Source organism: Malaclemys terrapin, chromosome 2 (assembly GCF_027887155.1).
Source record: "Malaclemys terrapin pileata isolate rMalTer1 chromosome 2, rMalTer1.hap1, whole genome shotgun sequence".
Lineage (NCBI taxonomy): Eukaryota > Metazoa > Chordata > Testudines > Emydidae > Malaclemys > Malaclemys terrapin.
In genome coordinates, this window is record NC_071506.1 from 134,188,264 (window position 1) to 134,214,889 (window position 26,626).

General features: G+C 44.8%; 1 protein-coding gene across 2 annotated transcripts in view; it reads left to right on the top strand.

Annotated features, from left to right (window-relative positions):
* The window catches only part of DOCK5 (dedicator of cytokinesis 5), a 133,725-nt gene extending 107,468 nt beyond the window's left edge, over positions 1-26,257 (top strand). Inside the window, exons 39-52 of one of the 2 annotated variants that reach the window (XM_054017363.1) lie at positions 384-473; positions 1,311-1,415; positions 3,133-3,274; positions 6,191-6,272; positions 7,734-7,818; positions 8,654-8,740; positions 9,917-10,093; positions 13,049-13,132; positions 14,092-14,229; positions 14,345-14,511; positions 15,434-15,611; positions 18,346-18,484; positions 20,931-21,046; positions 23,610-26,257. In XM_054017363.1, coding sequence (XP_053873338.1) covers positions 384-473; positions 1,311-1,415; positions 3,133-3,274; positions 6,191-6,272; positions 7,734-7,818; positions 8,654-8,740; positions 9,917-10,093; positions 13,049-13,132; positions 14,092-14,229; positions 14,345-14,511; positions 15,434-15,611; positions 18,346-18,484; positions 20,931-21,046; positions 23,610-23,711 — 1,692 coding nt within the window. In that variant the 3' untranslated portion in view covers positions 23,712-26,257. Of the gene's footprint in view, positions 1-383; positions 474-1,310; positions 1,416-3,132; positions 3,275-6,190; positions 6,273-7,733; positions 7,819-8,653; positions 8,741-9,916; positions 10,094-13,048; positions 13,133-14,091; positions 14,230-14,344; positions 14,512-15,433; positions 15,612-18,345; positions 18,485-20,930; positions 21,047-23,609 lie in introns of those variants that run through there. The other variant, XM_054017364.1, reaches the window with a different exon arrangement.
* Positions 26,258-26,626: the final 369 nt, after the last annotated feature.

The window sequence follows — 26,626 nt, forward strand, 5'->3', positions numbered from 1 at the left end:
ATGCCTCATTGGTAAGAAGCTAAAAGACTCAGGCCTGAGGCAGCATGGTCCAGTGGACCACTAGACATGAATCAGAAGACCTGGGCTCCTTTGTCTTCCTATCTGACCTTGGGCATGTCGCTTCTTCTCTCAGTGCCTCTGTTTCCCCATCAGGGCTAGTGATACTGACCCTTGGTTGTAAATCACTTTGAGATCTACAGATGAAAAGTGCGATAGAATGATCATGAACATAGTCAGAAATATAGTCCGTAGGGTGTGAAGCTCTCTGGAATGGCCGATGTTTTAACAAAAAACAATGTGTAGTCAGCAAAATTTCTTATTTACCTATGGTAGGTAATACATGCTTTTATAATTTTTATTATTGTTTTGTTTCTTTCCTGGAGATGTGGGAGAAAGCAATCCAGCTAAGCAAAGAGTTGGCTGACATGTACGAGAACCAAGTCTTTGATTACGAGGGGCTTAGTAACCTTTTGGTAAGGTCCCTTTTTCTAGCTTGGGTTGGGCTGCTGCATGTTTAAATGGACGTTGCTGGGTAGTTCAGGCCCAAAATATCGGTTTTTATTTGTTTAAAGATTTTTTGAAAGCTTAATATTAAAGAGGAATATTTTCATATCTGTTTTTTAAAACTTTCTTTTGCCATTAACATACATGAACAGAATATACCATAGTTTAAATTATACAGGTGTTTTACCCTCCTTTACACTAATAAATTAACATTTTCGTACAAGTATAATACATTTTGCTCATAACTTTAAAACTGTTTCTATATATCTCACTAGCTTATTCTTGCCGTAGCATCTGGCAAGCCACACTCATGGACAGGACCCCATTGTGCCTACACAGGACAAAGAGATAGGTCCCTGTCCCAGAAAGCTTACTGTCTTCTTTAACCTGCAAAGATATAACCAGCGGCTGTTTGTGTCCCTGCTCAACTTCTGCTTATGCCTGGATGTTTGACACCATTTTGTTTGGGCAGCCTCATATCATGTTTATTTTGTAATATCTGTGAAGACAGTGCAGTCACAAAAATTGCAGCATTGATCTAGTGCATGAGAACCAGGAAGTGACATTGACTATGACCAAAACCAGTCCCTATGTCAGTGAAGTACAAAAGAGTGCTAACACAGGATAAGCAAACATTAAATTGATGTTTTTTTTACAATTCTTTTGGATTTAACAGTATAAGTAATATTTCATAGACGTGTTGCTAACAGTACAGGGTGAGAAAACAACTTTGTAAATATGCCTGACAATGTCTCTGTGAGCTCAGAAAAGAACACATCAAGGGTTTTCTTTTCCTTTTCCCCCAGAAAAAACGAGCCAAGTTTTATGAGAATATTATGAAGGCGATGAGACCTCAGCCAGAGTATTTTGCTGTTGGGTATTATGGGATGGGTTTCCCCTCATTCCTCCGGGTAAGAATCCTGCATGTGCTCAGACATTATAGTTAAGGGTTCTACAGGAAACCCTAGAGATGAGATATCAGAGCTTTCTCCAGGATTTTGATGCCAAATGCCTATGAATTGACCATCTAAATCACTTAAGTGGTATGAAAATCTCACTCTAAATGGAAATGGCCTGAATTCTCAATTACACTCAGGCCCCTTTACTCTAGTATAAATGAGAATTCAGGACAGTTTGTTGCCCCTAGTCTGCTGGGTGATTCATGTGATCTTATATGGACTTAGAGGGAATCTTTCATATGTTTATGTGCTCTCCACAGTGTCTTAACTGCTTATCCTGGTGATCTTCATTGTGAGAGTGGGCTTTATCTTGTAAATAATCGACCCCATGTGCCTCCAGACTGAATCAGTCTAATTCAAAGATATGGGTCACTTCACTTCAGAATGTTAGTGAGACTCTGTCCCTCCCCGATGCACTGGAATGCAAAGATGCTTCCTGTTCGGGGTCATAGGCGCCTACTTCCCCTTTGCCCAGTGGGTGCTCGACCCCCGCCCCGGCTCCGCCTCTTCTCGCCCCTGCACTGCCCTCGCCCCACCCCCATTCCACCCCCTTCCCCCAAGTCCCTGCCTTTTCTCCACCTCCTCCCCTGAGCGTGCCATGTCCCCGCTCCCCCCACTCCCTCCCGGAAAGTCCAAAGAGCCGCCAAACAGCTGTTAAGTGGCGGGGTGGTGGGAAGCGGTGGGAGGGAGGAGCAGGGACATGGCACACTCTAGGAAGGATGGGGCGGCAAGGAGGCGGCGGAGGGAGCTTGGCTGCCGGTGGGTGCAGAGCACCCGCTAATTTTTCCCCATGGGTGCTCCAGCCCCGGAGCACCCATGGAGTCGGCGCCTATGTTCAGGGTTGCATTAGTGCTGGATCCGCACTGGCTATCATTTGTAAAGCCAGCCACCATGAGTCAGAGGCGCAGGGTGCAACGTGCTCTGAAATGTTCCAGCCAATGTATTTTAAAAAGAGAAGTGGGGTGGTTGACACAAACATTTACATTTCACACTGGGATGCCTTTGAAGCTATTTGCCCTAAATGGAAACCAAGCTTATTAATACCAATTACCTGGGGTGGAACTGGACGGCATAGGGTATTGCCAATGGGAGACTTTCATTTCTAGGTCACCACTTTGAATCCAGCTCGTTGATCAAAAGTCATCACTGGTGGCCTGTGTGTAATGAGTTGGTGTCAGTCCAGGACTTAATGGCCACATTGCAGAACCACTGAGACAGTTGGCCACGTGGTCAGCAGTGTCTGCGAGAGGCTAGAGATGGAATGGATCATGGACTTGCACATGCTTTCTTACCTTTAAAGGGTTCCCTCCAGCTGAGACATGCCAAGCTCTGTTGGGGAAGCTTGTCCTGCTGATGTCTATCAAATCTAGTTAATCAGAAAGTCTCCAGATGTGTCAATCTGAAATTCCCTGGCTTGAACCATGGTCACCTAAGCTTTTGGGGAGTAGTTTATCCACTAGACCATGTGTGATGGAGGGATTAGTGGGTGAGGTTCTCCAGCCTATATTATGCATGTGATCAGACTAGAAGGTCAGATTTGATGACAACTGTAATCATCTAATCTATTAATCAATGAATTCATGAGTAAAACACATTTTGGCATAAATTTAAACCACCCAGATTGCACCCCTAGTTGCGTCTAATTCTCATTTCTTCTTGCTGCCCACAGAATAAAATCTTTATCTACCGTGGCAAGGAGTATGAACGGCGGGAAGACTTCAACCTGAAATTGCTGACCCAGTTTCCAAACGCTGAGAAGATGACCAGCACTACCCCTCCAGGAGAGGAGATCAAGTCTTCCCCTAAACAGTGTATCTTTTAGCTGTTGTTTGGTTTGACATATTCAAGCCCTACTTCCTCTGCTTGAGGTGGCAGAATCTGCCATGCTGGTACTTTTTCTGCACAACATATAATTAGACTGCAGAACTCATTGTTACAGTATGTCTTTGAGGTCAAGGACTTAGCAAAATTTAAAGAAGGATCAGACTTCTATATGGATGACATAGAAATAGAATAATTACAATGCTAAAAAATGAATAGGGATATAAAACCTCATGCTTCAGAGTTTAAACCAGTCAGAAGTTAGGATGACACTTCTGTGGGGGTAAGATTATCCCCCAGCTACCCACTCTGGGGTTTCTTGCACCTTCCTAGCAAGTGGCGCTGCCCACTATTGGAGACAAGACACTGGGCTAGATGGACCATGGGTCTGATCCATTTCTGGCATACAAGGGGTGAAAGTGGGGTACAAAGAGGTGCCATATCTCATCTCTTCTGGACAGTGCAATTTATTGGCAGTCATGAGGAATCTGATTATTTCCTCCCAGAAATTGATACTTTTACTTTTAATTTTTATAATCATTATAAGTGCTGATGAAAGGTGCCAGGTTCATAGCCCCAGAGATTGATTTCTGATTCTCCGCCTCTCTTTATGCTGGAGTAATTCAGTGAACAACAGCAGCATAAAACTGGTGTGACAGAGTGGAGAATCAGGCTCAAGACTTCTCTTTGCTAACTGTAAGGGTGATTAACAAATGCCCAAGGGAAGTGGTGGATTCTCTTGGTGTTTTCAAGACCCAGATGCCTTTCTGGAAGTTGTGTTTTAGTCAAACACAAATTACTGGGCTCAGCGCAGAGATAGCTTAATGAAATTCTCTGGCCTTTGTCAGACAGGAAGTCAGACCGATGCTTCCTTCTGTCCTTAAAAATCTGTGAAGTTCTCCACAGCAAAGACAGAGCTCAGGCAGCTTCGCCTGCACACATCAACCCGGCCAGCTATCCACTTAAAAAAATTCATTCAAGACCAAACTTGGTATCAAAATTGCTTCCTTCATTTCTGCTGTTTCAGCTGTTTCCTTTGCATCTGTTTGTGTTTGCATTAACATTTTGGCCAGGGATAGGCCTGAGCTGCACAACGTGGATGCAGATGTGAACTCTTCCCAAAGTTCGGGGATGTTTGGGTGCAGGGCTTTGGCTTGGTCCATTATAAGAAGGAGCAGCTGCATTGTTTGGATCTGGTATAGGTCCATTTCTGGCTCTTATTAAATCCATTTGAAAGGACAGGCAGTACTATTGCTCCAAGTACACTGTTACCACAGACAGGTTGATGATTCTGTGGGTAGTTCAATGTCAAGCTTTTTTTATTATTATATTTTAAATCCTGTTTCTTTCAGGCCCTTTAAAATTTTTAACAGAAGCCATATCACCCCTCTCTCTCTCTCTCTCTCTCTCTCTCTCTCTCTCTCTCTCCAATAAAATAACATCTTGCCCTTTTATGGTTGTTTCACGAAAGGAACTCGGTGTGTTGCAGACGTTCATTAAACCTTGCAACGCCTCAGTGAGATAAGGAATATATAGGGAATTAAATCAACCACCGTTGAAATGCAGCCAATTCTGGGGAGCAGCGAAGCAGCTGATCAACAGCAATATTAGATGACTGGACCAGGTTGTGTGTGTCTTCCTTTTCATTCAGGGTTTTACTTTTGGGGTGTCTTCAGTAGAACAGAACAATGGCCCCAAATACTGCAGTAACACTAATATAAAGTGTTGTGTTTTAGACCACTATTGTAGACCACGGTATTATTATTTATTTAATCTCTATCATAGCTCACCAGTGCAAGAGCTGGGGTTAGAAACACCTCTTCAGTGATTTAAGAAAAAAACAGCCTACGTTTGTTAGGTAGCTTTATCAAAGTCTGTTTTCTGGCTGAGAGCTTTGAAGTGGGCTCCTTATTGTTCAATGTTCTACATGGGTCGGCAACCTTTCAGAAGTGGTGTGCCGCGTCTTCATTTATTCACTCTAATTTAAGGTTTCACGTGCCAGTCATACGTTTTAATGTTTTTAGAAGGTCTCTTTCTATAAGTCTATAATACATAACTCAACTATTGTTGTATGTAAAGTAAATAAGGTTTTTAAAGTATTTAAGATGCTTCATTTAAAATTAAATTAAAATGCAGAGCCCTCCAGGCTGGTGGCCAGGACCCGGACAGTGTGAGTGCCACTGAAAATCAGCTCGCGTGCCGCCTTTGGCACACATGCCATAGGTTGCCTACCCCTGTACTACAAGGTCTTGAAGTAAGTATGTAACACCCCACTCTCCTCCAAAACACACATGCCTCTATGGAGTTGGGACTAGAAGCCTGTACTCTTAGAGTAAGTCTACACTGCAGCTCAGAGCGCGCCTCCTGGCCCAGGTGGACACAATCTCTTATTAGGAGAGATCAAGCTATCATGCTAAAAGTAGCAGTGTGGCTGTTGCAGCTTGGGCTGGAGCTCCCAGGGGGTGGGTTGGGCTTGAGAGCCTGAGCTCCAGCCCGAGCCACAATGTCCACACTGCTATTTTTAGCACCATCGCTTGAGTGCCACTGCCACAAGTCTGTCTACCCAGGCTGGGAAGCTCACTCCCAGCCGAACTGTAGACAAACTCTGTATCTCCAAAGCACATGTCTGTAACACTCAAGGGAAACTCCATTAGCTGGCGGTAGTAGCGGCAGATTCCTTCGGCTCTTTGTGTACCAGTTCTTAGAGGGTGATGCGCGCACACGCTAATACACTAGGTCTTGTTAATGAACAGTATACATTCTTTAAATGTCATGACAACAGTGCAGGGGACACGCGGCTTGTTCAGAAATCTGACACTGAAGAAAACGAGAAGGATTTTCCCTTCCTTCTTTTATTCTCCCCGCAGATATCCTGGCGTTTTCCATCCTTAACAGGAACATCTCAGATGTGCAGTGCTTTATAGTGAAGCCTGTGATGAACCTGCCACCCAACTATAAAGACAAGCCTGTTCCGGAGCAGATCTTAAAGTAACTTCCTTTCCTTTTCTTGTTCTCTCTTAGGAAAGCTGAGGGGGTTATCAAGGGCACCAACCCCAATTTAGCCGCCTGAGCTGTGGTTTTCCTAGACATAAGCGTGGAAAACTTAAAAGCTCCACATTTGCCACTGGCCAGTGATTATGATGCCAGAATATTTCCATTTCAAAGCATAGGTATCTGGGGAAGAGATGAATGTTGAGTTTTTAATGGAGTTCATTGCGTTTCCCTGAGCTCAGCCAGCATAATCCCCCTGTATGAATTCACTCGCCGCTGGTTCTAAACTAACCATGTTTAAACATGGCTGTGTACAGCCCCAAAGCCTTCCAGTCCTAGCTGCCCTATTATTTTATTTATTGTATTACCATAGCCCCTAGTGGTTTCAGTTGAAATTGGGTGCCTATTGTTCTACATGCTGTACAGTGAGAGATGGTCCCTGCCCTAAAAAGTTTGTATTCTAAATAAACAAGATGAAGAGAGAGGATGGAAGGGGAAACAGAGACAGGGAGGTAAAGTGACTTGCCCAAGGTTACACAACTGGTTATTGGCAGAATTGTAGCAAGAGAGGGTCTTGGTCTCCTACAGGAACCCCAGTGGTAGCTAGTGGCATTCATCCTGCAGGACAAGTGGGAATTCCAAAGTTCCTTGATTACTATATAGTTGTGATATAATGGGGGGGGGGGGTGAGGAGTTGTCCTGCCCACATAGGCCAGAAGATTGTGTTTACAAACATGTAAGCATAGGTGCCGACTCCATTGGTGCTCCGGAGCTGGAGCACCCACGGGGAAAAATTGGTGGGTGCTCTGCACCCACCGGCAGCCAAGCTCCTCCCCAGCTCACCTCCGCCCCTGAGCGCGCCACGTCCCCGCTTTTCCTCCCATGCTTGCCACCACAAATCAGCTGTTCCGTGGCATAACAAGCTGTGGGAGGGAGGGGGGAGGAGCGGGAACGCAGTGTGCTCAGAAGAGGAGGCAGGGAAGGGGCGGGGATTTGGGGAAGGGGCCCAATAGGGGCAGTAAGGGGGCGGATTTGGGGCGGGGACTTTGGGGAAGGGGTTGGAATGGGGGCGGGGAAGGGGTGGAGTCCGGGCGGGGGGGCATGAGCACCCACCGGTGTTAGGAGAAGTTGGCACCTATGCCTGTAAGAGCTGTGTTTTAAATCTGGTAGGCACAGGACTTCCACCCCCACCTTGGCAGCAGGACCCACCTGGTGGGGAGAGCTGCTACTTAATCTCCTGACCAGTAATGGCATTGCAGGGCAGAATAGAGGATACTCACAGCTTGATCCTCATCTCTCTGGGGCTAAGGTACAGGTAGAATGTGGCTTTTTGCAGTGTGCACGGGGAGAATAAATTGTAGACCATGGCTGGGCCACAACCATGTTTCAACATAGCTATTTTTGGAAAAGAACAAAAGGAGGAGGAGAAACCCCACCATTTATTGTGTCCTTCCTTAGCTACTACAGAGCCAATGAGGTGCAGCAGTTCACACATTCCCGGCCATTTAGGAAAGGAGAAAAAGATCCGGAGAATGAATTTGCGGTGAGTCCTTCACTTTCTGTTCAAAACGCCTCGATTCTTTAAGCAGTGGGGCAATTTCTCTTTGTGCATTGCCTTTCTCTTCCTTTCAAAGGGCCCTGTCACCTTGGTACCTATCTAAGCACCAAACAGTGATATGAAAATCAACAGATCTAGAACGTGTTCCTCATCTCCCCAGTTGTAGCAATGGGATTTGATTATTTAAATGTGGGAGAAACCAAGAGCTGGGCCTGGTACCGTGAAATGAACACGGAGCTGGGGGTCCTACCACTTGGAATTCTCTTACCCAGTAGCCCAAGATGGGACTCCAGCAGCATCCCTGTGGAGTGCAAATGTGTGATTGGAGTTTGTGGTGGGTGTGATTATGTATGAGGGAGTCAGACCCAAACCCATAATAAAGCATCAGCACTTTGAATTTAATCCAGCAATGGAGGTGGGAATTTCAGTAGTTTATGGAGCCTGAGTGTAGCATGTTTGCATCTATTTCTGTTGCTTTTGAGAAGAGCTGTTGCTGCTATGTAGTGGCTATGCTCAATGTCACGCATTGCCTCAATGTGTTGTATCCCCCTCTAGGGGCTGGTCCACATAGAGGATAACAACCTATTATTGCTACTAGCTAATGGACTTACTCCGTTAGCTTTAATGGTAGGAGGCTGTGCTTTGCTGCTGAACGGCCTGGGTTCTAGCCCTGTTGTTGACCTGTCATGATCACGTGGAAGTCATTAAATCAGCCCAGTAGGTCTAGAGGTGCTGGAAGCCTGGCTTTGAGCCCTAAAACATGTGGGAGTTGAATTGCAATGTTTTCCTTATGACTTGGCCTTTTTAATTCCCCGACCAGACCATGTGGATTGAAAGAACGACTTACACAACCGCCTACACATTCCCAGGCATCCTCAAGTGGTTTGAAGCCAAACAGATTACAATGGTGAGTCGTTGGAAGAGGTGGATTCCAGTAAAGGGACTTGACATGTCAATATCTGGTCAACATTAGGCTTTTGCCAGGCTGGATCAGACCTTTGGCCCATCGTGTCTGATGTGCTGACTCCCGCAATGGCCAACACCTCATATTACACAGGAAGGCAACCCCCCTACCTTTTATAATGCACCTGGCTATTTGAACAGTGAAAAAGGGAACCCCACCAAACGCAAAATAAGTCCCGGGATAATTGTACAGTGCTATTTCAAACCCACGGCGCATAGTGGTAGGGAAGGGCCCAGTTCACCAAAAACACGTTTTGTGTGCTTCAGTCCCATTGAAATCATGGTGATTTAAATAAGTGCTTCAAGTTAACCACACATTTAAGTGCATTGCTGAATTTGGGTCCAGTCCCAGATTTCTGTAGGTTATTGGCATGAGAAACGGTCTTTCTTAAAGATATGGTGAATGGGGCCCCTGTACAAGTAGAAAGCATGAACCCTCTGTGTGTCAGGTTCCGGGCTGTTTTTTAATGTGTCCAGCACTTCGTGCCTTCATTGCGCATTATCACACATTTGTCCCTCTCTGGCAAGTTGAAAGCTACATGGGGCAGGGGACAGTCTTAGACAGAAACAGTTGTTGGGTCTCCTGCTCTTTCGGGGGCCCCGTGGTTCTAGACTGACTTGAGAACACACAGGTTATCCTGATCGTCCCCTCTCTCCAACATACCCTGGCAGCAGATCCCACAGGGTGGGGAGAGCTGCTGCCTAATCTCCCACTCCAGCAATGGTATTGCAGGGCTTGAGTGGGAGACACACGCAGCTTGATCCTCATCGCCCCTACTGGCAGTAGCATCAGATCAGGAGGAAATAACTCTGAATGACTGATCTCTGCTCTCCCATTGACAGCAGGACACACATAGAAAGGAAGGGGGGAAAGCTGCTGCCCAATCTCCAACTCCTGCAGGACTGGAAGGGAGGTGGTACTTGTACCAACCTCCCATTCTAGCAGCAGAATTGGATCAGGAAGCCGCTCGGAATCCTCTTTTCTGCTCTGCTCTTCCCCTGCTCTTGGTTTGAGGCCCAGCCCTGTGCTAGGATGTGCGAAAATTCATGGGCAGGATGGCGGGAGTTTCTGGAGAGGGTCAGCGAGGGATTTCTCAGTCTTCTCTTTGTTACCGTTCAGGAGGAGATCAGCCCTTTGAAGAATGCCATCGAAACCATGGAGCTGACCAATGAGAAGATCAGCAACAGCGTCCAACAGCACGCCTGGGACCGGGCCCTGCCTGTGCACCCGCTCTCCATGCTGTTGAATGGCATTGTGGACCCTGCAGTCATGGGGGGATACACCAACTATGAAAAGGTCAGCTGGCTCCCTGTAGGGCTCATCTCTTGTCTAAGGTGTTGACTTCGGAAGGATGATCTTGCAGCTAAAGCACTGACCTGGGGCTCTGGGTTTAATTCCTAGCTACTACACAGCCTTTGGGCAAGTCGCTAAAGGCATTTAGGTGCTTAACAGGATTTTCAAAAGTGGGTGCCCAAGTAGCTTTTAAAAATCTGGCCCTTAATCTTTCAATGCCTAAATTGCCCATCTGTAAAATGAGGATACTACTACTTCTTTTCTTTCTCTCACCACTGTTCTAATCTGTTTAGATTCTAAGAACAATAGAAAGAACAAAGGAAAGCAGAGGAAGGATGGTCCTGTGGTTAGGGTGCTAGTCTGGGAATGGAGAGAAATGGGTTCAGTCCCCTTCTCTGCCACAAACTTGGGCAAATCACATAGTTGCTCTGTGCCTCAGTTCTCCATCTGTATAATGGGAACAACGATACTTCCCTACATCACAGGGATGTTGCGAGGATAAATACATAAAAGATAGTGAGGTGCTGTGGTGATGGAGACCAGATAAGTGTGTGTGGTGTAGGTCTATCCTTAAAAATTAGAATGACTTAGCTATGGTGCTCAGGGCTGTGAAAATCTTCATTCCGTAATTAGGTCAACCTAATCCCTGGTGTAGAGACAGCTAGGTTGATAGAAGAATTCTTCCATCAACTTAGCTACCACCTTTTGGAAAGGTGGATCAACTACATCAATGGAAAAACCCCTTCTATCAATACAGAAAGCACCTACGCTACAGCAATATAGAGTAGAGTAGACATAGATAAAAGTAAATTATGTCTCAGTTTTAATAATGTAAAGTGATGATAGGAAGACAGGGATTTTTTTTATAATCACTGTCTAGTGTCAATATATATTTTGTCTTGATAGCGTGACAGCAAAGAGCAGTCGAATCAGAATGAAAACACAATATGTCCCTTCGCAGTTTGTGCCTTTTTTTGGCATGGTATATATCTCCCTTGTTAATTATGCTGAGCTGAAGACATTTATTACTCCGGTCTCTGGCCACATTGCAGAGTCCTGAATAATGCCATCTCTGGCATGAAATGTAATGGTGGTTTTCATAGCTTCAGTGTGTGATGCTGGAAACGTGTTTGATTTTTAAAAGGTGTCATGATCAAACAAAATGAGCCACAAACATTAAAGGGACTTATGTCAGATTTAACCCTGGTGTGAATCCCCTGATTCCATAGCGTGCACACTCCACCAAGGATGAATTTGACTAAGTATTTTCCCATTTTATGAATTAAAGTTGACGTAAAGTTTAGAATTATGAAAATGGGAAAGCATTTAAAACAAGGAAACTCTAGGTATTTGTAACCACATCTGGAAATACTCACAACTGGTTCATATTTTCCTACTTCAACTAAGGATCAGCAGAGAGAGAGTTTGGCATTTGTGGGCGGCCTGAATCCTGAGCTTTAATTGAGTCATTGTAGCTGGAAGCCAAAAGTCTCCATTGTACCATGGGCGTGCTTTCTTCCTCTAATAATTAAACTCTTCCAAGAAAAGTACTTTGGGCCCAGCCCTGCAGTTCTCTCTCAGGCTACTCAGCTGTTGACCTCAGTGGGAGTTTAGGCTTTGTAGAACCATACTCCATTGGCCCACAAACACCTGTACATAAAATCCAGTTAACAGAATGCTATTTTAAAAGTGGATGGAAAGCTAACAAGTATTTTACCTGGAAAATGTTCTTAAACATTACTTATCCTGTGAACTGTGATTGTAGGGAAGTTTGAGACTACATTCAGACACAAACCATGTGAATTGGTGGGATTTTAGTCCTGTTTTAAGGATCCAGATCAGGAAATGACATAAGAACATGCTTATCTTTAAGCATGAACTTAAATTCCATTGGCTTCAGCATGTGGTTAAAGCTAAGCACATACTTAAGTGCTTTCTTGAGTTACAGGTGTTTTACTGAACCAGGGGCCTTAGTGGAAGGCTCAATACAGTCTTAACTGTGGAATTGCTACTGTTGCTTCCATAACAAAACCCCATATAATTGCTCTGCTGGGGAATCAGTTCCACATGTGCACTTGGATTCCTCAGCGTAGGATACCCCAGGCACAAGGGTGACTTATTAACCTTTTTGAGGTTGGAATTTAAAATTGTGCGTTTGGATACAACTTTGAGGGATTGCATGGGTGTACTTTGTTGCTTGTATGTTGGAATTTGAAGAGACTTTGTTACTGAGATGAGGATTGTTTTGGAGTATTCTGCCTTTTGGGTGGTAGGTCAGGTGAACGGACGTTACTCTGGATATTAATGTTGCACATAGCGCAGGTCAAATGCTGAGGGGGAAAAAAGGGGAAATCAATGACATTTTTGTGCTAATGTATTACCTTTTTTATTTTTCCAACTGAAATCTTGAAAATCAAAAATATTAAACCAAGTGGTTGTACTTTAGCAAATTTCAGTGGAGAAAAAGTGGGAAAACACTTGAGGGGGAAAAAAAGCATTTTTCTTACAGTTTTTGAGAGAAAAAATCTTAGCTCTTAATTTATATTTAAAAAGAAGAAGAAGAAGAAGAAAGTTCTATCATCTGTAACATCACACTAGTTAAGAGACCTGGGAATCTTATTGAAAGAAAGTATTTCACTAAGGGTAAGGACCCTGTCTTAAACTTCAGAGGGGTAGCTGTGTTAGTCTGGATCTGTAAAAAGTGACAGAGAGTCCTGTGGCACCTTATAGACTAACAGACATATTGGAGCATAAGTGGGTGACGAAGTGGGTATTCACCCACGAAAGCTTATGCTCCAATACGTCTGTTAGTCTATAAGGTACCACAGGACTCCGTGTCTTAAACTGGTTGGTCTGAAACAGATCTTTGTTGCTTGCTACTGGCGTTCTTCAGGGTAAAAGCCAGCTATAAAGAAAATATAATGTTTTTATGCCTTGTGCTTTCCTCTTTGCTGTCAGGCCTTTTTTACGGAGAAGTATATCCAAGAACATCCTGAAGATCAAGATCAAATTGAACTACTTAAGCAATTAATTGCCTTACAGGTACCATATTGGGAGGGGGAGAGAGAGGGAGGGAGAATTGCCACATTGTATGTGTGTGTGAGAGATGTTGATACAATATTTTGGAACAACACAAAGAAGAGAAGTGTTATAAGAACACAGTTGCAATGCCTATACAATAGTCCCTTATTTGAAAAAGTTCTATGCTATTCTTATTTAGTGGTCCAAAACACTGCAGTCGTACTGTGGCACAAGCTAACTTCCTCTAGACCCTAGTGGAAATTTAGCCTTGATTAGAACCACATGGCTAGGCCTACAAATACCTGTACATCCAGTCCAGTTAACAGAACGCAGAATACAAATACATGTATATAATATAAAAATAGACTGAAGTAGGTCAGAACTGAATTTTAAAACTAGATGAAAAAATATCAAGTATTGTACCTGTATTGTAGAAAATGCTGTTAAATTTTGTTTTCCTCTGAACAGTACTGTAGTGCTTTGGACTATTATTCTGAAATATGATGGGTAGATTTTTCTCACTACCCTAAACAGTTGCTCATCCCCTTTTCCTTTTTATTATTTATGTATTTCGCTTCTTTACCCCACCTTTTTTTTTTCTTCATAATTCTGACCGTTGAAAAGTCATGCAGCCTGCCCTGCTCAGTATATAACAATGAAAATAGATAAGGAAGTTGTAATGAAAATTCCATTGCAGTAGGATGCCAACTTGCTCCCATATATTTCCATGTAATGAAGCCAGGTTAAAGCTACTTTACAGTTGTATTGCTTTGGAGACTGAGTGCTCTCCCCACACTTTACATACCCCATGCTACACACATACACGATAGTGTGAACATAGGGGATTTGGAAGGAAAGAGAGAGAAATGCCTTCTCAACCCCTGCAGCACTCAGCTTGCACTCTGGAGCATGAGAATTGATTTGCTTGCTTGCTTTCTTGCTGATAGCATTAGTTCATAGTATTTTGCGCCTTCTTTTAGATGCCTTTGCTGGCTGAAGGGATTAGGATTCATGGTGAGAAACTGACTGAGCAGCTGAAGCCCCTGCATGACAGACTGACAACGTGCTTCAAAGAGCTGAAGAAGAAAGTAGAGAAGCTCTATGGTGTGATAACTCTGGTAAACATGATTTGTTCATTTAGTGCAGTGTCTTAAAGAAACAGCCCCGAGTTACCCGCCCCTTGTGAGCAGCATTTCCCTGCTCCTCACAGCTTTTATTTAATATCGTCTGCAGCCTTCCTCCCTGACGGAGAGGAAGCAGAGCAGGTCAGGCTCGGTGGTATTGCCCTACATCATGTCTTCCACGCTGAGACGGCTGTCTGTCACCTCTGTGACTTCCTCTGTGGTATCTACGTCCTCCACCTCATCTGACAGCACCTCCTCCAGGCCAGGATCTGACGGGTTAGTGACTGGCCCTTTCAAAAATGTCAGACATTTATGGGGAGTGGGATTCACTTTTGCTCTTGGAGGTTATTTTAATATCCCCTTCTCAAGGGATGCGGCTTTGTAACTTTCTTTTGCTTTTAAAACGAAGTTTCATCTAACCAGCAAATAATAATACTTAGGTCTTACAGAGCACTTTTCATCAGTAGATCTCAAAGGGCGTTAGAATGGGGATCAATGTCATTATCCCCATTTTACAGATGGGAAACTGAGGCACAGAGCGGGGGAGAGATTTATCCACAGTCACCCAGCAAGCTAGTGGCAGAGCTGGGCATTGAACCCAGGTCTCCTGAGTCCCAGTCTGGTGTACCCTATCTGTAATTCTGCCAAATGATGTGGGTAATATTACAGTGAAACCACAGCATTTCTGTTCTCCTAAGAGAATCACTGAACCCTGGAAGACAGAGAGATAAACATTGTATGAGGTCTGTAGTCCAATGGTTCCCAAATTGTGGCCTGCAGAGAGTTAGATGGTCAGATGGTGCTAGCTCAGCTGCCGTGTTTCCAGCTGGAAAACGGTACGGAAGGGAATTGCAATCCTTTCCTGATGTTACCGTTCCGCGTACGCATTTGCAGCTGTGTTACCGCAGGGCCTAGATGCCTTGCCCGCGGTCACAGAGCAGATCAGTGACAAAGCTAGGAAGAGACCCACAGGTTTTCCTGACTCTCAGGCCAGGGACTTATTCACTGGACAACACTTCCTTCAATGCACAATACAGTGCAATTTCTAAGGTGCCCAAATAACTTAAGCGCACAAGTCCCTTTGAAAGTCTTGTGCTCCTAACTCACTTTTGCACAATTACCCTCGTGCACACTAAAAAGTGATGGCCTTCTCACTAAAGGGCTAATGCTTCTTGCTTTGTCTCTGTCCTGACTGCAGATCCATTCTCGAGCCTCTCTTGGAGAGAAGGCTGTCGACGACCTCCAAGGCTGAAGAGCTGCCTGTCAAGGAAGACGCCGATAACCGGATTAACAAATTCAAGCGGAAGGATTGGAGTATTAGCAAGTCTCAGGTTATTGTGGAGAAGGAGCCAGAAGCTGAACTGACTTCCAAAACGGTAACAATAATAGTAGTAATAATAAAATCCACGGTGGGGGTTTCTAGTTCTTCTTTCTCCTTCAGCCTTGTTTGTCACTGGGATCTTCACTCAATACTGGGAGGGCTTCGAATACCAAAAGCCCTGGTCAGCTAAATAATTACTTGCCTGCTGTTTTGGAAAACTTGTTTCAGGAGCCACAGTGTGGCTTTGATTTAAAGTAGAAACTTGCAGTCCCAGGCGCTGAAGGTGTCACTGGGGGAGTGCTCAGCACTCTCTTCTCTCACAGACGCCCAGGACTGCTTCAAGTACTCAGCGCCACGCAGGATTGGGCCCTTGGTAGTCAAACAGGCAGCTGCTATCTAGCCATTCAAAAAAATCCAGCTGGAGGGCCAGATCCTCAGCATGGCTCCATTGGAGTCCAATGTACAGTAGCTGAGGATTTGGCCTGCGATTTAGGAATTGAGAAGGGACGATCTAGTGGTTAGGACACTAGGGCTTGACAGAGGGGCAGCTCTGGCACAGAACTGTGACTTTGGACAAGTCATTTAGAGCCTTGTTTTTAAAGGTATTTGGGTGCCTTACTCCCATTGATTTCAATAGGAATTAGAAGCCTGGCTGGCTCGTGCCCTGAGGGAGGGTCTGCAAAACTGGTCTACATGCAGCTCTGGGGTTGAATATGTGTTGAATTAGGGCAGGGATAGGCAACCTATGGCACGAGTGCCGAAGGCAGCACGCGAGCTGATTTTCAGTGGCACTCACACTGCCCGGGTCCTGGCCACCGGTCCGGGGGGGGGGGGCTCTGCATTTTAATTTAAGTTTTAAATTAAGCTTCTTAAACATTTTAAAAATCTTATTTATTTTACATACAACAATAGTTTAGTTATATGTTATAGACTTATAGAAAGAGACCTTCTAAAAACATTAAAATGTATTACTGGCACACGACACCTTAAATCAGAATGAATAAATGAAGACTCGGCACACCACTTCTGAAAGGCTGCCGACCCCTGAATTAGGGCCTGATCTGATGCCATTGAAGTGCTACTGTTGATTTCAATGGGAGTGGAATCCAGGGCTTAATCCATAGGTTGAGCTGTCAGCTACTCTTTACTTTAGACCCTGATTAAGCAGAGCACTTAAGCATATAGAAGATGATCAGGGAGAAAAGTCTGGCAGGTGACTTGGCTGTTGATTAATGCCCCACTGTACTACAGGTTGCTAAGAAAGGCAGAGAAGAATTCTTAGTAGAATCTGTACCTCTCAGGGTAAATTCCCCATATGATTGGCTCAGTGAAACACATGGGGCTTTGGGGTTGTATTTGTCTTACTACATTGCAAAATACACAGATGTTGATTTGGAGATGGATTTGTAGGGAAGTCAAGAGTCTGTTCCGGGACTGACTAGTCCAGCCCAGGATTTAGGGAGACTCTGGTGTGACAGTGGGCAGCACTGGCTGTATAAATTGATCTGAAAGCTAGAGACCCACAGGCTTGGCCGGTGTGCAGCAGCCTCGATAGTTCTCTCTTATATTCATTATGCCCAAGTCCTGTCTCTTCTACACAGTGAAAAACACACCAGCGTTCAGTGGTGAAAGAAGGGGGCTAATGCAATAGATCTCCACAAAGAACACATTGTGTTCTATAATCTATGTAAACACTGCCAATTTCTCCTGACCAGTAATGAAGTGTCATCTAGAAATGGACCAAAATATTGTATAGGCTGGATTTTCAATATCTGTGTCAAACGACAGCTATGTTTCGCTATTGGAGGGGGCAATGTTTAACATAAGAGGAACTGGACAGGGACAGACTCTCTAAATGGAGCTGTCCAAGGCACCATCACCGCAGAAAGCCAAGAGCAAGTTAAATAAGATGTTAGTCTATCCATCTAGATACTCCTCCAGCTCCCATCTCTGTAGTATTTGAGCGCCTTACGACCATTATTGAATATTCCCTCGTGGCATTGCTGTGAAGTAATACCACTATCATTATCCCCATTTCACAAACTGGGCAACTGAGGCAAAGAGGCTAAGATTTTCAAATAAACCTAAGGGAATTAGGCACCCAACTCCCAATCTGGGTGTCTAACTTCTTTAGGCACCTTTGAAAATCTCAGCCAGAGAGGCCAAGCGACTTGACCAAGGCCACACCAGAAGTTTGTGGCATGGTTGAGAATTGCGTCTAGTTCTCCCAAGTTCCAAACCACTAGGACTCCATGAGCAAGACCCATCCTTCCTTAGTTGGAATAAGAGAGGGATTGGTTCTGCAAAATGCAGTCTCTTGGACTGAATGACCCAAACGGTCTCTTCTGGTCCTGGTACTGATTACCTGAATCATTTTTCTTTGCCTTCTCTCAGGAGCTGCTCCTTGCAAAAGTGTCCATAGAATGGGTAGGCCAAATGCAACTATTTTCCACCCTGAATTCCTTCCCTGATATCAGATGCCTGTTCCTTCCTTAACTGATATAATGAAATCTTTGTGAGCAATGCTATCCAGTTAGTAAGGTCCCCATTGAAAATTTGACCAGCAGTGCTAGCATCATAGTGTCACAGGAGTTACAGCATTTGCCTTTTGACATTGCTTAGCCAGTTCTGTGCTTGCATTCTTATGTTTCACCTGAATGCACCTTTCGGTCCTGTACATGGCTCTTCTGGAACATGCTGATCCCTTCTTGACAGGTCTGGTTATTCCCTGCGTGCGCAGCCACCTCGCCGACTTCAAAAGGTTTTGTTTACTCTGTGTTTTCCCTCAGAGCACATCAGAAAAAGCACAGAGGCCAAAGAGTCTTCAGATAGGAGACAGCAGACTGACACTGCTTCAGGCTTCCTCACTCCAGCAGTCAATCCCACTCACTCCACCCCCGATCACTCCAAAAACCCCAAGAACCCACAGTAAGTCCTGTTGCACTGTAGCTTGCTTTCCACTTCCTTCTGGGCAGTGTCTATGGTAATAGAATATATCAGCGGTTCTCAAGCTGTGGGTTGGGACCCCAAAGTGGGTCACAACCCCATTTTAATGGGGTCGCCAGGGCTGGCATTTGACTTCCTGGGGCCGGGGCCAAAGCCAAACCCTGAGCCCCATAGCCCAAGTCCCACCACACAGGGTCAAATCCAAAGCCCGAGGGCTTCAGAGCTGGGTGGCGGGGCTCAGGTTACAGGCCTCCTGTCTGGGGCAGAAGCCTTTGGGCTTCAGTTTGGGCCCCACCAGGCTTTGAAATTGGCCCCACACCCAGGGCAGCGGGGCTAGGGTGGGCTCAGGCTTCAGTCCCCACTCCTGGGGTCGCGTAGTAATTTTTGTTGTCCGAAGCCGGTCACGGTGCAGTGAAGTTTGAGAACCCCTGGAATACAGGCAGTCCTCAGACTTACGACACAATTGGTTCCTGAAACATCGGCACTCGAACATCCACTCCATTGCAGGACCGAGCATCGTAAAAGTCTAAACCAATTGTCGTAAGTCTAATCCAGGTGTCAGTTCAGAAGCGTCGTAAGTGCCATTCATCGTAAAGTCGAGGACTGCCTGTATACCATGTTTTAGTAGCGATAGCCCTAGAGCTATAATGGCAGCTTCAGACCCAGGGAGAAAATCTGGTAGGAAAAAGTGTATTGAAAGAGACCCTGACTTTTACCATTCGCCTTATGGACTTTCTCTCTGTGTTACCAAAGGGGATAAAATAACACTTCTTAATTGTATGCAGTCCATTAAATTGAAATTAAACTTCTTCCACAAATAGTTGTTTTTAACCTACTGGACCTGGCTTCATCCAGGCTTTTCAACAAATGGTGTGAACGGATATTACTAGCTAAATTTCTGAGTGAAATGCCAGTGCACTTATTTGTGGGCACCTGGGAAACGAGAAACTATCTCTGCAAATCAGGCCCATTGTCTCTAGTATGATAGAGCATGTTCGATTTATAGGGCCTAGTGCTTTTTTTCACTATAAATATGGAGTGGCCCCAGTGAAGTCAGTGGGGTTAGCGAGAGCCGAATGAATCCAGGACACTTTTTGAACAGGTCTCTGGCTAAAGTCTTGGGTGTCTGTAACTCCCAGCTCCATATGTGGCAAAACGTTTTATAAGGAGACATAAATTGCTGCTGAAATCTCAGCTGGCAAATTAAAAATGTTTCACCTGTCGAAGAAGGATTTTATCTTAATAGATAAGGAAAGTGAGACACTTATGGAGTGCGTCCCTTACATAGACAAATATGGGATTTGGTTGGTTCAGATGTAAGCTTTGGGATGTGGGTGTGTGTGGGTGTGCACGCACACACACACACACACACACACACACACACACACACGAACGATACAGATTTAGCAAAAGTCTCATCAGAGAAGATGCCCCTGTTCTTATTTTGGTGATCTCTGCCATGTTTTAAAAGGACACTGTGGGTGAGGGAATATCTTTTATTGGACCCACTTCTGTTGGTGAGAGAGATGAGCTTTCGAACCACACAGAGCTCTTAAAGCTTGTCTCTCTCACCAACAGAAGTGGGTCCAATAAAAGATATTACCTCACCCACCTTGTCTTTCTAATATCCTGAGACCGACACAACTACAACTACATGTTTTAAAGGATAGAGGTTCACATTTGGGGCCCGATTCTCTTCCCTCTCTTACACAGATACAAATCAGGAAAGTCCACTGAAACCAGTAGAGTTACCCTAGTGTAAAATTGGCATGAACAGAGAATTAGATCCTTATGTATTTTAGATGGTGAGAGATTGGATTATAGAAGCAGCTTGGGTCTGTGAGTTAGGATGGTATTCATGAGAGACCCGGAACACCGTTTTCAGAAATAAACTGCAAGAGCTAATATGTTGAGCTCTACAAAATCAGTGAAGGGAATCCAAAAACTTGATTTAAGTAGAGAACCCAGATTATTTTAATTGTTATTAGTAGCGGGACAATTTCTCAGGAAATTTTTTAGAAGTTTGGATATTTATTTACCCCATCAGTCAGAGTTAACTTCAAAGTGAATGCTGAGGTTAAAGCCTGAGTGGAAAGGAAACCCCTCTGAACATTTCAGATGTGATAATGGATTCAATTTTCTGTTCCCCCAGGCATGCCTTGTTCACATGGGTTTAGAATCACGTTACGAATATAGAAATCTTCTGGATCTTTTCAAGTTAGGGGAATTACAACTGGGATTTTACTTTGACCCATCTGTTCAGGTTCATCTGCTAAAATGGTTGGGGACCTGTTAGTAGATTTAAAACAAAACAAAACATAGTAATAATTTTCCTTTCAAAATTACATGTGGTCAATGCCATTTCCCTCCCCCATCCCACCCTCAATTCAGTCTTCTTTGACTTAAGTATCTTTTTTACTGTTTCTAGGTTTTCCCTCATTGCAGACAGATGGATTGGCAACTGCTAACTTCCAGAGCACCCCACCTCCGCCTCCACCCAAGAGCAAACCCTATGAGAATAGCAACTCCAGGAACTCTTTGGAGGTAGGGAAATTGGAACTGACACTTTTTTGGAAGCTGGCTCTTGAGAAAGCCGCACCAGTGGAACTTTCCCGGTTGCTCTTAAGGTGGTGCTACTTGAAACTTGTCTGATCAGTTTACTGGTTTGCTTCCTGAAACCACAAGAGAGCAAGAAGTTTTCCGCTCGATGAGAAGGCAATCTAGCCAGTCCCCTTCTTCAGCTGAAAAGAAGAAGGGCAAAATCTGCTGTATCCAATATTTTGTGTTTTCTTGTTATTGAAAACACAAACTAACAGGATGATCTGGGAGTTCAATAATTATAGTCAGGGTGTAAATATCACAGTACTCTCCGCTACTGAAAAAAAGAAGAAACAGGGAGAACTTCTAGGCCAAGATTTTCAGAAGTGATTAATGATTTCTGGATGCCCAACTTTAAGACACCGGGAAGGAGCCTGATTTTCCCAGTGTGGATGCTTTTCACTTTCTTAAAACCAAGGCCCCTGATATTAAAATTGACCAAGATAATTTTCTAGTCTTCATAAGTCATCATCTCATTGTGGTATCATATTATCTTCAATGTATATTACTGTAGTGCCTTTTATTGGAAAGCATCTGAAAGTGCTTCACAAGGCTAGCATGCTAATATCAATACTAAGGATCCTTTCATCCTGCACTGAAATGCAACCTCCTCTGGAGTGAAACACAGCAGCTGTTTAACAATGCATAGCAACCTTGAATCATAGGGTTGGAAGGGACCTCAGGAGGTCATCTAGTCCAACCCCCTGCTCAAAGCAGGACCAATCCCCAGACAGATTTTTACCCCAGTTCACTAAATGGCCCCCTCAAGGATTGAACTCACAATCCTGGGTTTAGCAGGCCAATGCTCAAACCACTGAGCTATCCTTGAATATCCCTTTGGAACAGAAAGGGAAGAACGCCCTAACCAAAGCTGCAGAGAAAGTTTAGAGAGGGATAGTGTAATAACCTGAGTTGGAATTTGGCCAGTAATACTGAGTTTTTAATATCATCATTCTTTATTTAAAAAAAAATGAAAATGGGACATTTTCAGCTCTGTCTACTCCATGAGCTGGGGTGGGCTTCCTGTGCCCATGTGCACATACTCACACTCGCTTGATGCAGCCACAGTAGCGATAGTGCAGGCACGACTGAGCTGTGCTGAATACATATCCACTGGTTTCAGGTGGTTGTACTTGGCACGAATCAGCCATGTCTCTGCTACTGCTACCCATGCTGCCGTGGCTACACAGCTGTTTATACTCCTGCTAGCTTGATGAGAGCTAGGAATATGAGTACACCAGCAGGGGAATCACTCCCCTAGCTCATAGTGTAGAAGTAGCCTTGGAGGCCACAGTGGCTCTGGCCTTAGTTTTACATTAATTCCAAATGACGGCACCTCTCGCAGGCCTGGGACGTACCCCAACATCATACCATGGGACTGTTTCAGTTCTGACCTACAATCCCCCCAAAACATGTCCTGCTAGGGATGCTTTAGAGGTCTCCTCTGCAAATCCTGACCTAGTGTGACTTGACATAGCTTGAGACATGGGGCAGCATTGCTGCACGAGGTGGTCTGACTGCAGGAAACATACGAGTGCCGTGGATGTGCTGGGAGTTATTGTGCAAGAGGATTAATGAAGAGCTCCCTTTCCCTGAGCCTTATAAGAAAACGGATTATTAACATGCTGTTGCTACGTTGTCATTGACCTTGGTCTGGAGCCAGACGGGACTGACGCAGAGAGCCGTAAGGAGAGACTGTAAAAGTATTTTCACCGGAGGGTTTCTGCACATTGCTTTTTAAGTCATAAAGCCCCCACCTAACCCTTCCTTTATTTTCTCTAACTAGTTTTGAAATCCAGGAAGTTTAGGCTGAGCAAGGGGAGAGCACATGGCCTCTTGCTCACCCAGCCTTCTTTCAGATCTTGCTTATTCCAATGTGCCCCTTAATAGCTGATGTACATTGGTTAAAGTAGCTGAAGGGAAAAATCCAAAGAACCCAAGAAAGAGTGCAAATTTGTGCAAAACCAAGGGGTGCTCTTTAAAATCCCATTCCTTGTGCAGGAAGGGTGTGACTTTTGTACTGGAACTCGTGGCCTGATTCACTGATTCCTTGCACCATGTGCAGTCATTTACACCATTGCAAAGAGATGTAAATGCTACCATTCTGACGGGGTAGCATTTTACACCAACTTGGCCCTCACTGCACCTGTGTAAATGATTACACAAGTTGCAGCTCAATGGAAAATCAGGCCCTCGGTGTTACTCAATGGAGTTCACCCATCAGGACAGGTGGTATTTCAAGGCTCCAGCACTGTAGGAAAGGAGTATTGTCCCCATTTTACAGATGGGAAAACTGTGGCACACAGGCTTGCTGAAACTCAGACAGCGAGTCAGAGGAGAACCCAAATGTAGTGATTCTCAGACTTGTGTTCCATCATCTGATGCTGAGAAGTTCGATTTGGAGTGGAATTGGAGGATTTGATCCTGAAATAAATAGCAGGGAATGCAGCACCATCTAGATGTCTGTCGCCTGGTTCTTACCCCATGGTTATGTGTTTTATCTTTCCAGGTTGCCCCACCACTGCCCAGCAGACGTGAAGTCAAACCTCCCCCTCCGCCTCCGAAAGCAAGAAAATCCAGCGTCGTCTCTTCGGAGCAGGGATTGCAATAAGGATTCCCTCTGCATATCCAATAACACCTTGAGAGAAATGGGCTGCTTTTCTTTTACTGTCACTCTGGGTCTTTCCAGCCCTAAAGACTGGTGATCCCATCTTCCATTCCCTTCCCTGGGAGTTTCCCCCAGGTAATTCCAAAATAAGCCACTTGAACTGTATATATTTTGCATTCCCAACCCTCTGATTTTCCTTGCACCCATTAAGTCACTAAGCCTGATGGGGAACTTTGAGCTTTAAAATGGAGGCAGTGTTACCAGAAATCTGAGGCTCATCCCCCAAAAGAGCTTGTCTGTACTGGTGGTGGTTCCACAAGTGTAACTGCATCAGCGCAAACCCCTCGTGCATGTGTGCCATGCTAGTGTGAAAAGGATTTGCAGCAGCACTTAATCAGAGGTCAGCCACGTCAATGCAAAACACTCCTTATACTGCCCCAGCATGTTTGCATTACAGGTTTATACCTATGCAGCTGCACCAGTGGGGCGGAGGGTCAAGGGGGGAGTAAGAGAGCCCTGATTTGCATGGAATGGACCAGATTACAGCCATTCCCATCTGTGAAATGCAGCCCCTGGAGACGACAGGTACTAACATGTGATGTTCTGCCTCAATTCAAGCGGCCTCACAAGGTTCTGATTGTGTCCTGAGACCTGCTGCGAGCAAAAATGATCCTCCTCTGCAGGGCCCTGACGTCTCTGCTGGTCACTCCTGTGTATTAAAGACGAGGGCAGGTTGCTCACACTTGGGCCAACAATGGTGGTAGCTCACTCCCAGGGGAGAGTTTGGGTTCGCCAACCCCGCCTCAGACCTTTGCTTTTGATTCTTGTTTGAATACTGCAAAGCAGCTGATGCTCCGCCGGTGTTGCCTACCTGCTCAGCCTGTGTGCTCACGGGACGCAATAGGCTACGACATCTTTTTTTTTTTTTTTTTAATAACTGAACAATGGTGCAAAAAAGTCCTCTCTTCCCTGGTACGCGTTGCTTTAGCATGAACAGGTTGCAATTATCATTATGGGCAGCTCATCAAGAGGGACTGAGGTTATGTCTGCATTGTGAGAAAAGACCCACGGCACAGCCGCAGCTGGCCCGGGTCAGCTGACTCAAGCTCATGGGGCTTGGGCTGCGGGGCTATAAGATTACAGTGCAGACGTTCAGGCTGGTGCTGGAGCCTGGGCTCTGGGACCCCACAAGACGAGAGGGTTTCGGAGCCTGGGCTCCCAAGCTTCTACACTGTTGACCTTAGCAAGTGTGAAAAATCAAGAAACTTTTTTTTTTCCACATGGCAGGGGGTTAGTTGTGTACATAAGACAAAGTCCCTAATATCAAGATGTTTGGTCACCCTAGTTGACCTAGGCCCTGAGACTTGGTTTTTATCGCAGTATAGATGTACATCTGAATCTCATAAACCAAGTTCAATAACCATTAGCCTTTCAAATCCCAGTTGAACTCTTGGCCTTCCAATCCACGCACTCACAAGCACGCCCCCTCTTACTGCACCCTGTTGTTGCAACTCTTCTTGTGCCTTTTGTCCTGTGCCTTTTGTCTGGGAGCTTCCATTGTGTTCTGCACACAAAACACTTGGCCTAACTTTTAACAATCACTAAATTCAAATGAGTCACACCTAGGTCTGAGAGGGACATGAAAGACTGGACAGTACACCCTGAAGTTTCTGGTTTCTTGGGTTGCTCCAGTTCCTGATGGGCTGTGTTTGGTGAATATGACAATTATGCTGTTTAGGGATATTTTATAGAATCAGTTCTAATTCTTCTCTCTTAATTACTTATTCCTTTCTTCTGTTGTTTTCAGTGTGTGGCAGCAGCATTCTGTTTAATAAGTTTACACTGCCTGATAGTCAATCTAAATTTTCCCTTCTATAACTTCATCCCCTGACTCCTATTTATACCGCCACTTGCCACCCTAAATAATTCCTTTCCCTGCTTGGTGTTAACATCCTTCAAAAGCATGTAGACCAGTTTTGCGGTCCCTCCCTTAGGGCGTGATCCAGAGACTGCTGGAGTCAATGGGCATCTTTCCATTGAATTTAGCGGGCTTTGGATCAGGCCCTTAGTCCAAATAGGTAGGTCATTATCATAACTCTTGTAATCTTGTTTCATAAATCAATCCCTCCAGGACCCTGCTCATTTTCATCGCCCATAGTTTTCTGGTCACGTGATGATCTGAATAGGTGAGGTCAATTTAAAAATGTGTGCTTGTTCTTTTTAGCCCTGCAAAACAAATGAAAGAACTAGGTGGCCTATATTCTGCATTCCCTTTCTCTGTCTAGGTTTGTATATTATGATCATCACCAAAGTATCTTAAGGTATGTCTACACTGCAGTAAAAAGTCCGTGGCACCCAGACTCAGAACCCGGGTCAGTTGACTTGACCTCCCAGGGCTTGGGCTGCAGGACTAAAAATATCAGTGCAGCTGGTTGGGCTGGGGCACTAGCCCGAGCCCAGACTTTGAGGTCCTCCCGGTTGTGGGGCCTCAAAGCCTGGACTCCAGATCGAGCCCAGTCATCTACACTGCAATTGTATAGCCCCACAGCTCAAGCAGCTATGACCTGAGTTTTTATTGCAATGTAAACCATACTCTGTGTGACTGAATCAAAAACCTTTCTGCTAAGTTCTGATTGCTGAATCCTTATGCCTCTAGTGATGATTTTGGTTCAGCCCTGTCCTAGCAGTGGATCCACCTGCAAACATGGTGGCAATTCAGATTTGGATCCAAACTTTGCAAGTGGAGCAGAGCTTTGGTTCAGGACCCTCTCTAATTAGAAGGCCAGATCCTCAGGTGGTTTTAAATCATGTAGAGCCACTGAAAACACTGCTGAGGATGTGGCCTGCAATATTCAAAACATTTATCATATTTTAAACATAGGCCATTCCAACATAATTTCTCCTGCTATTGCTATACA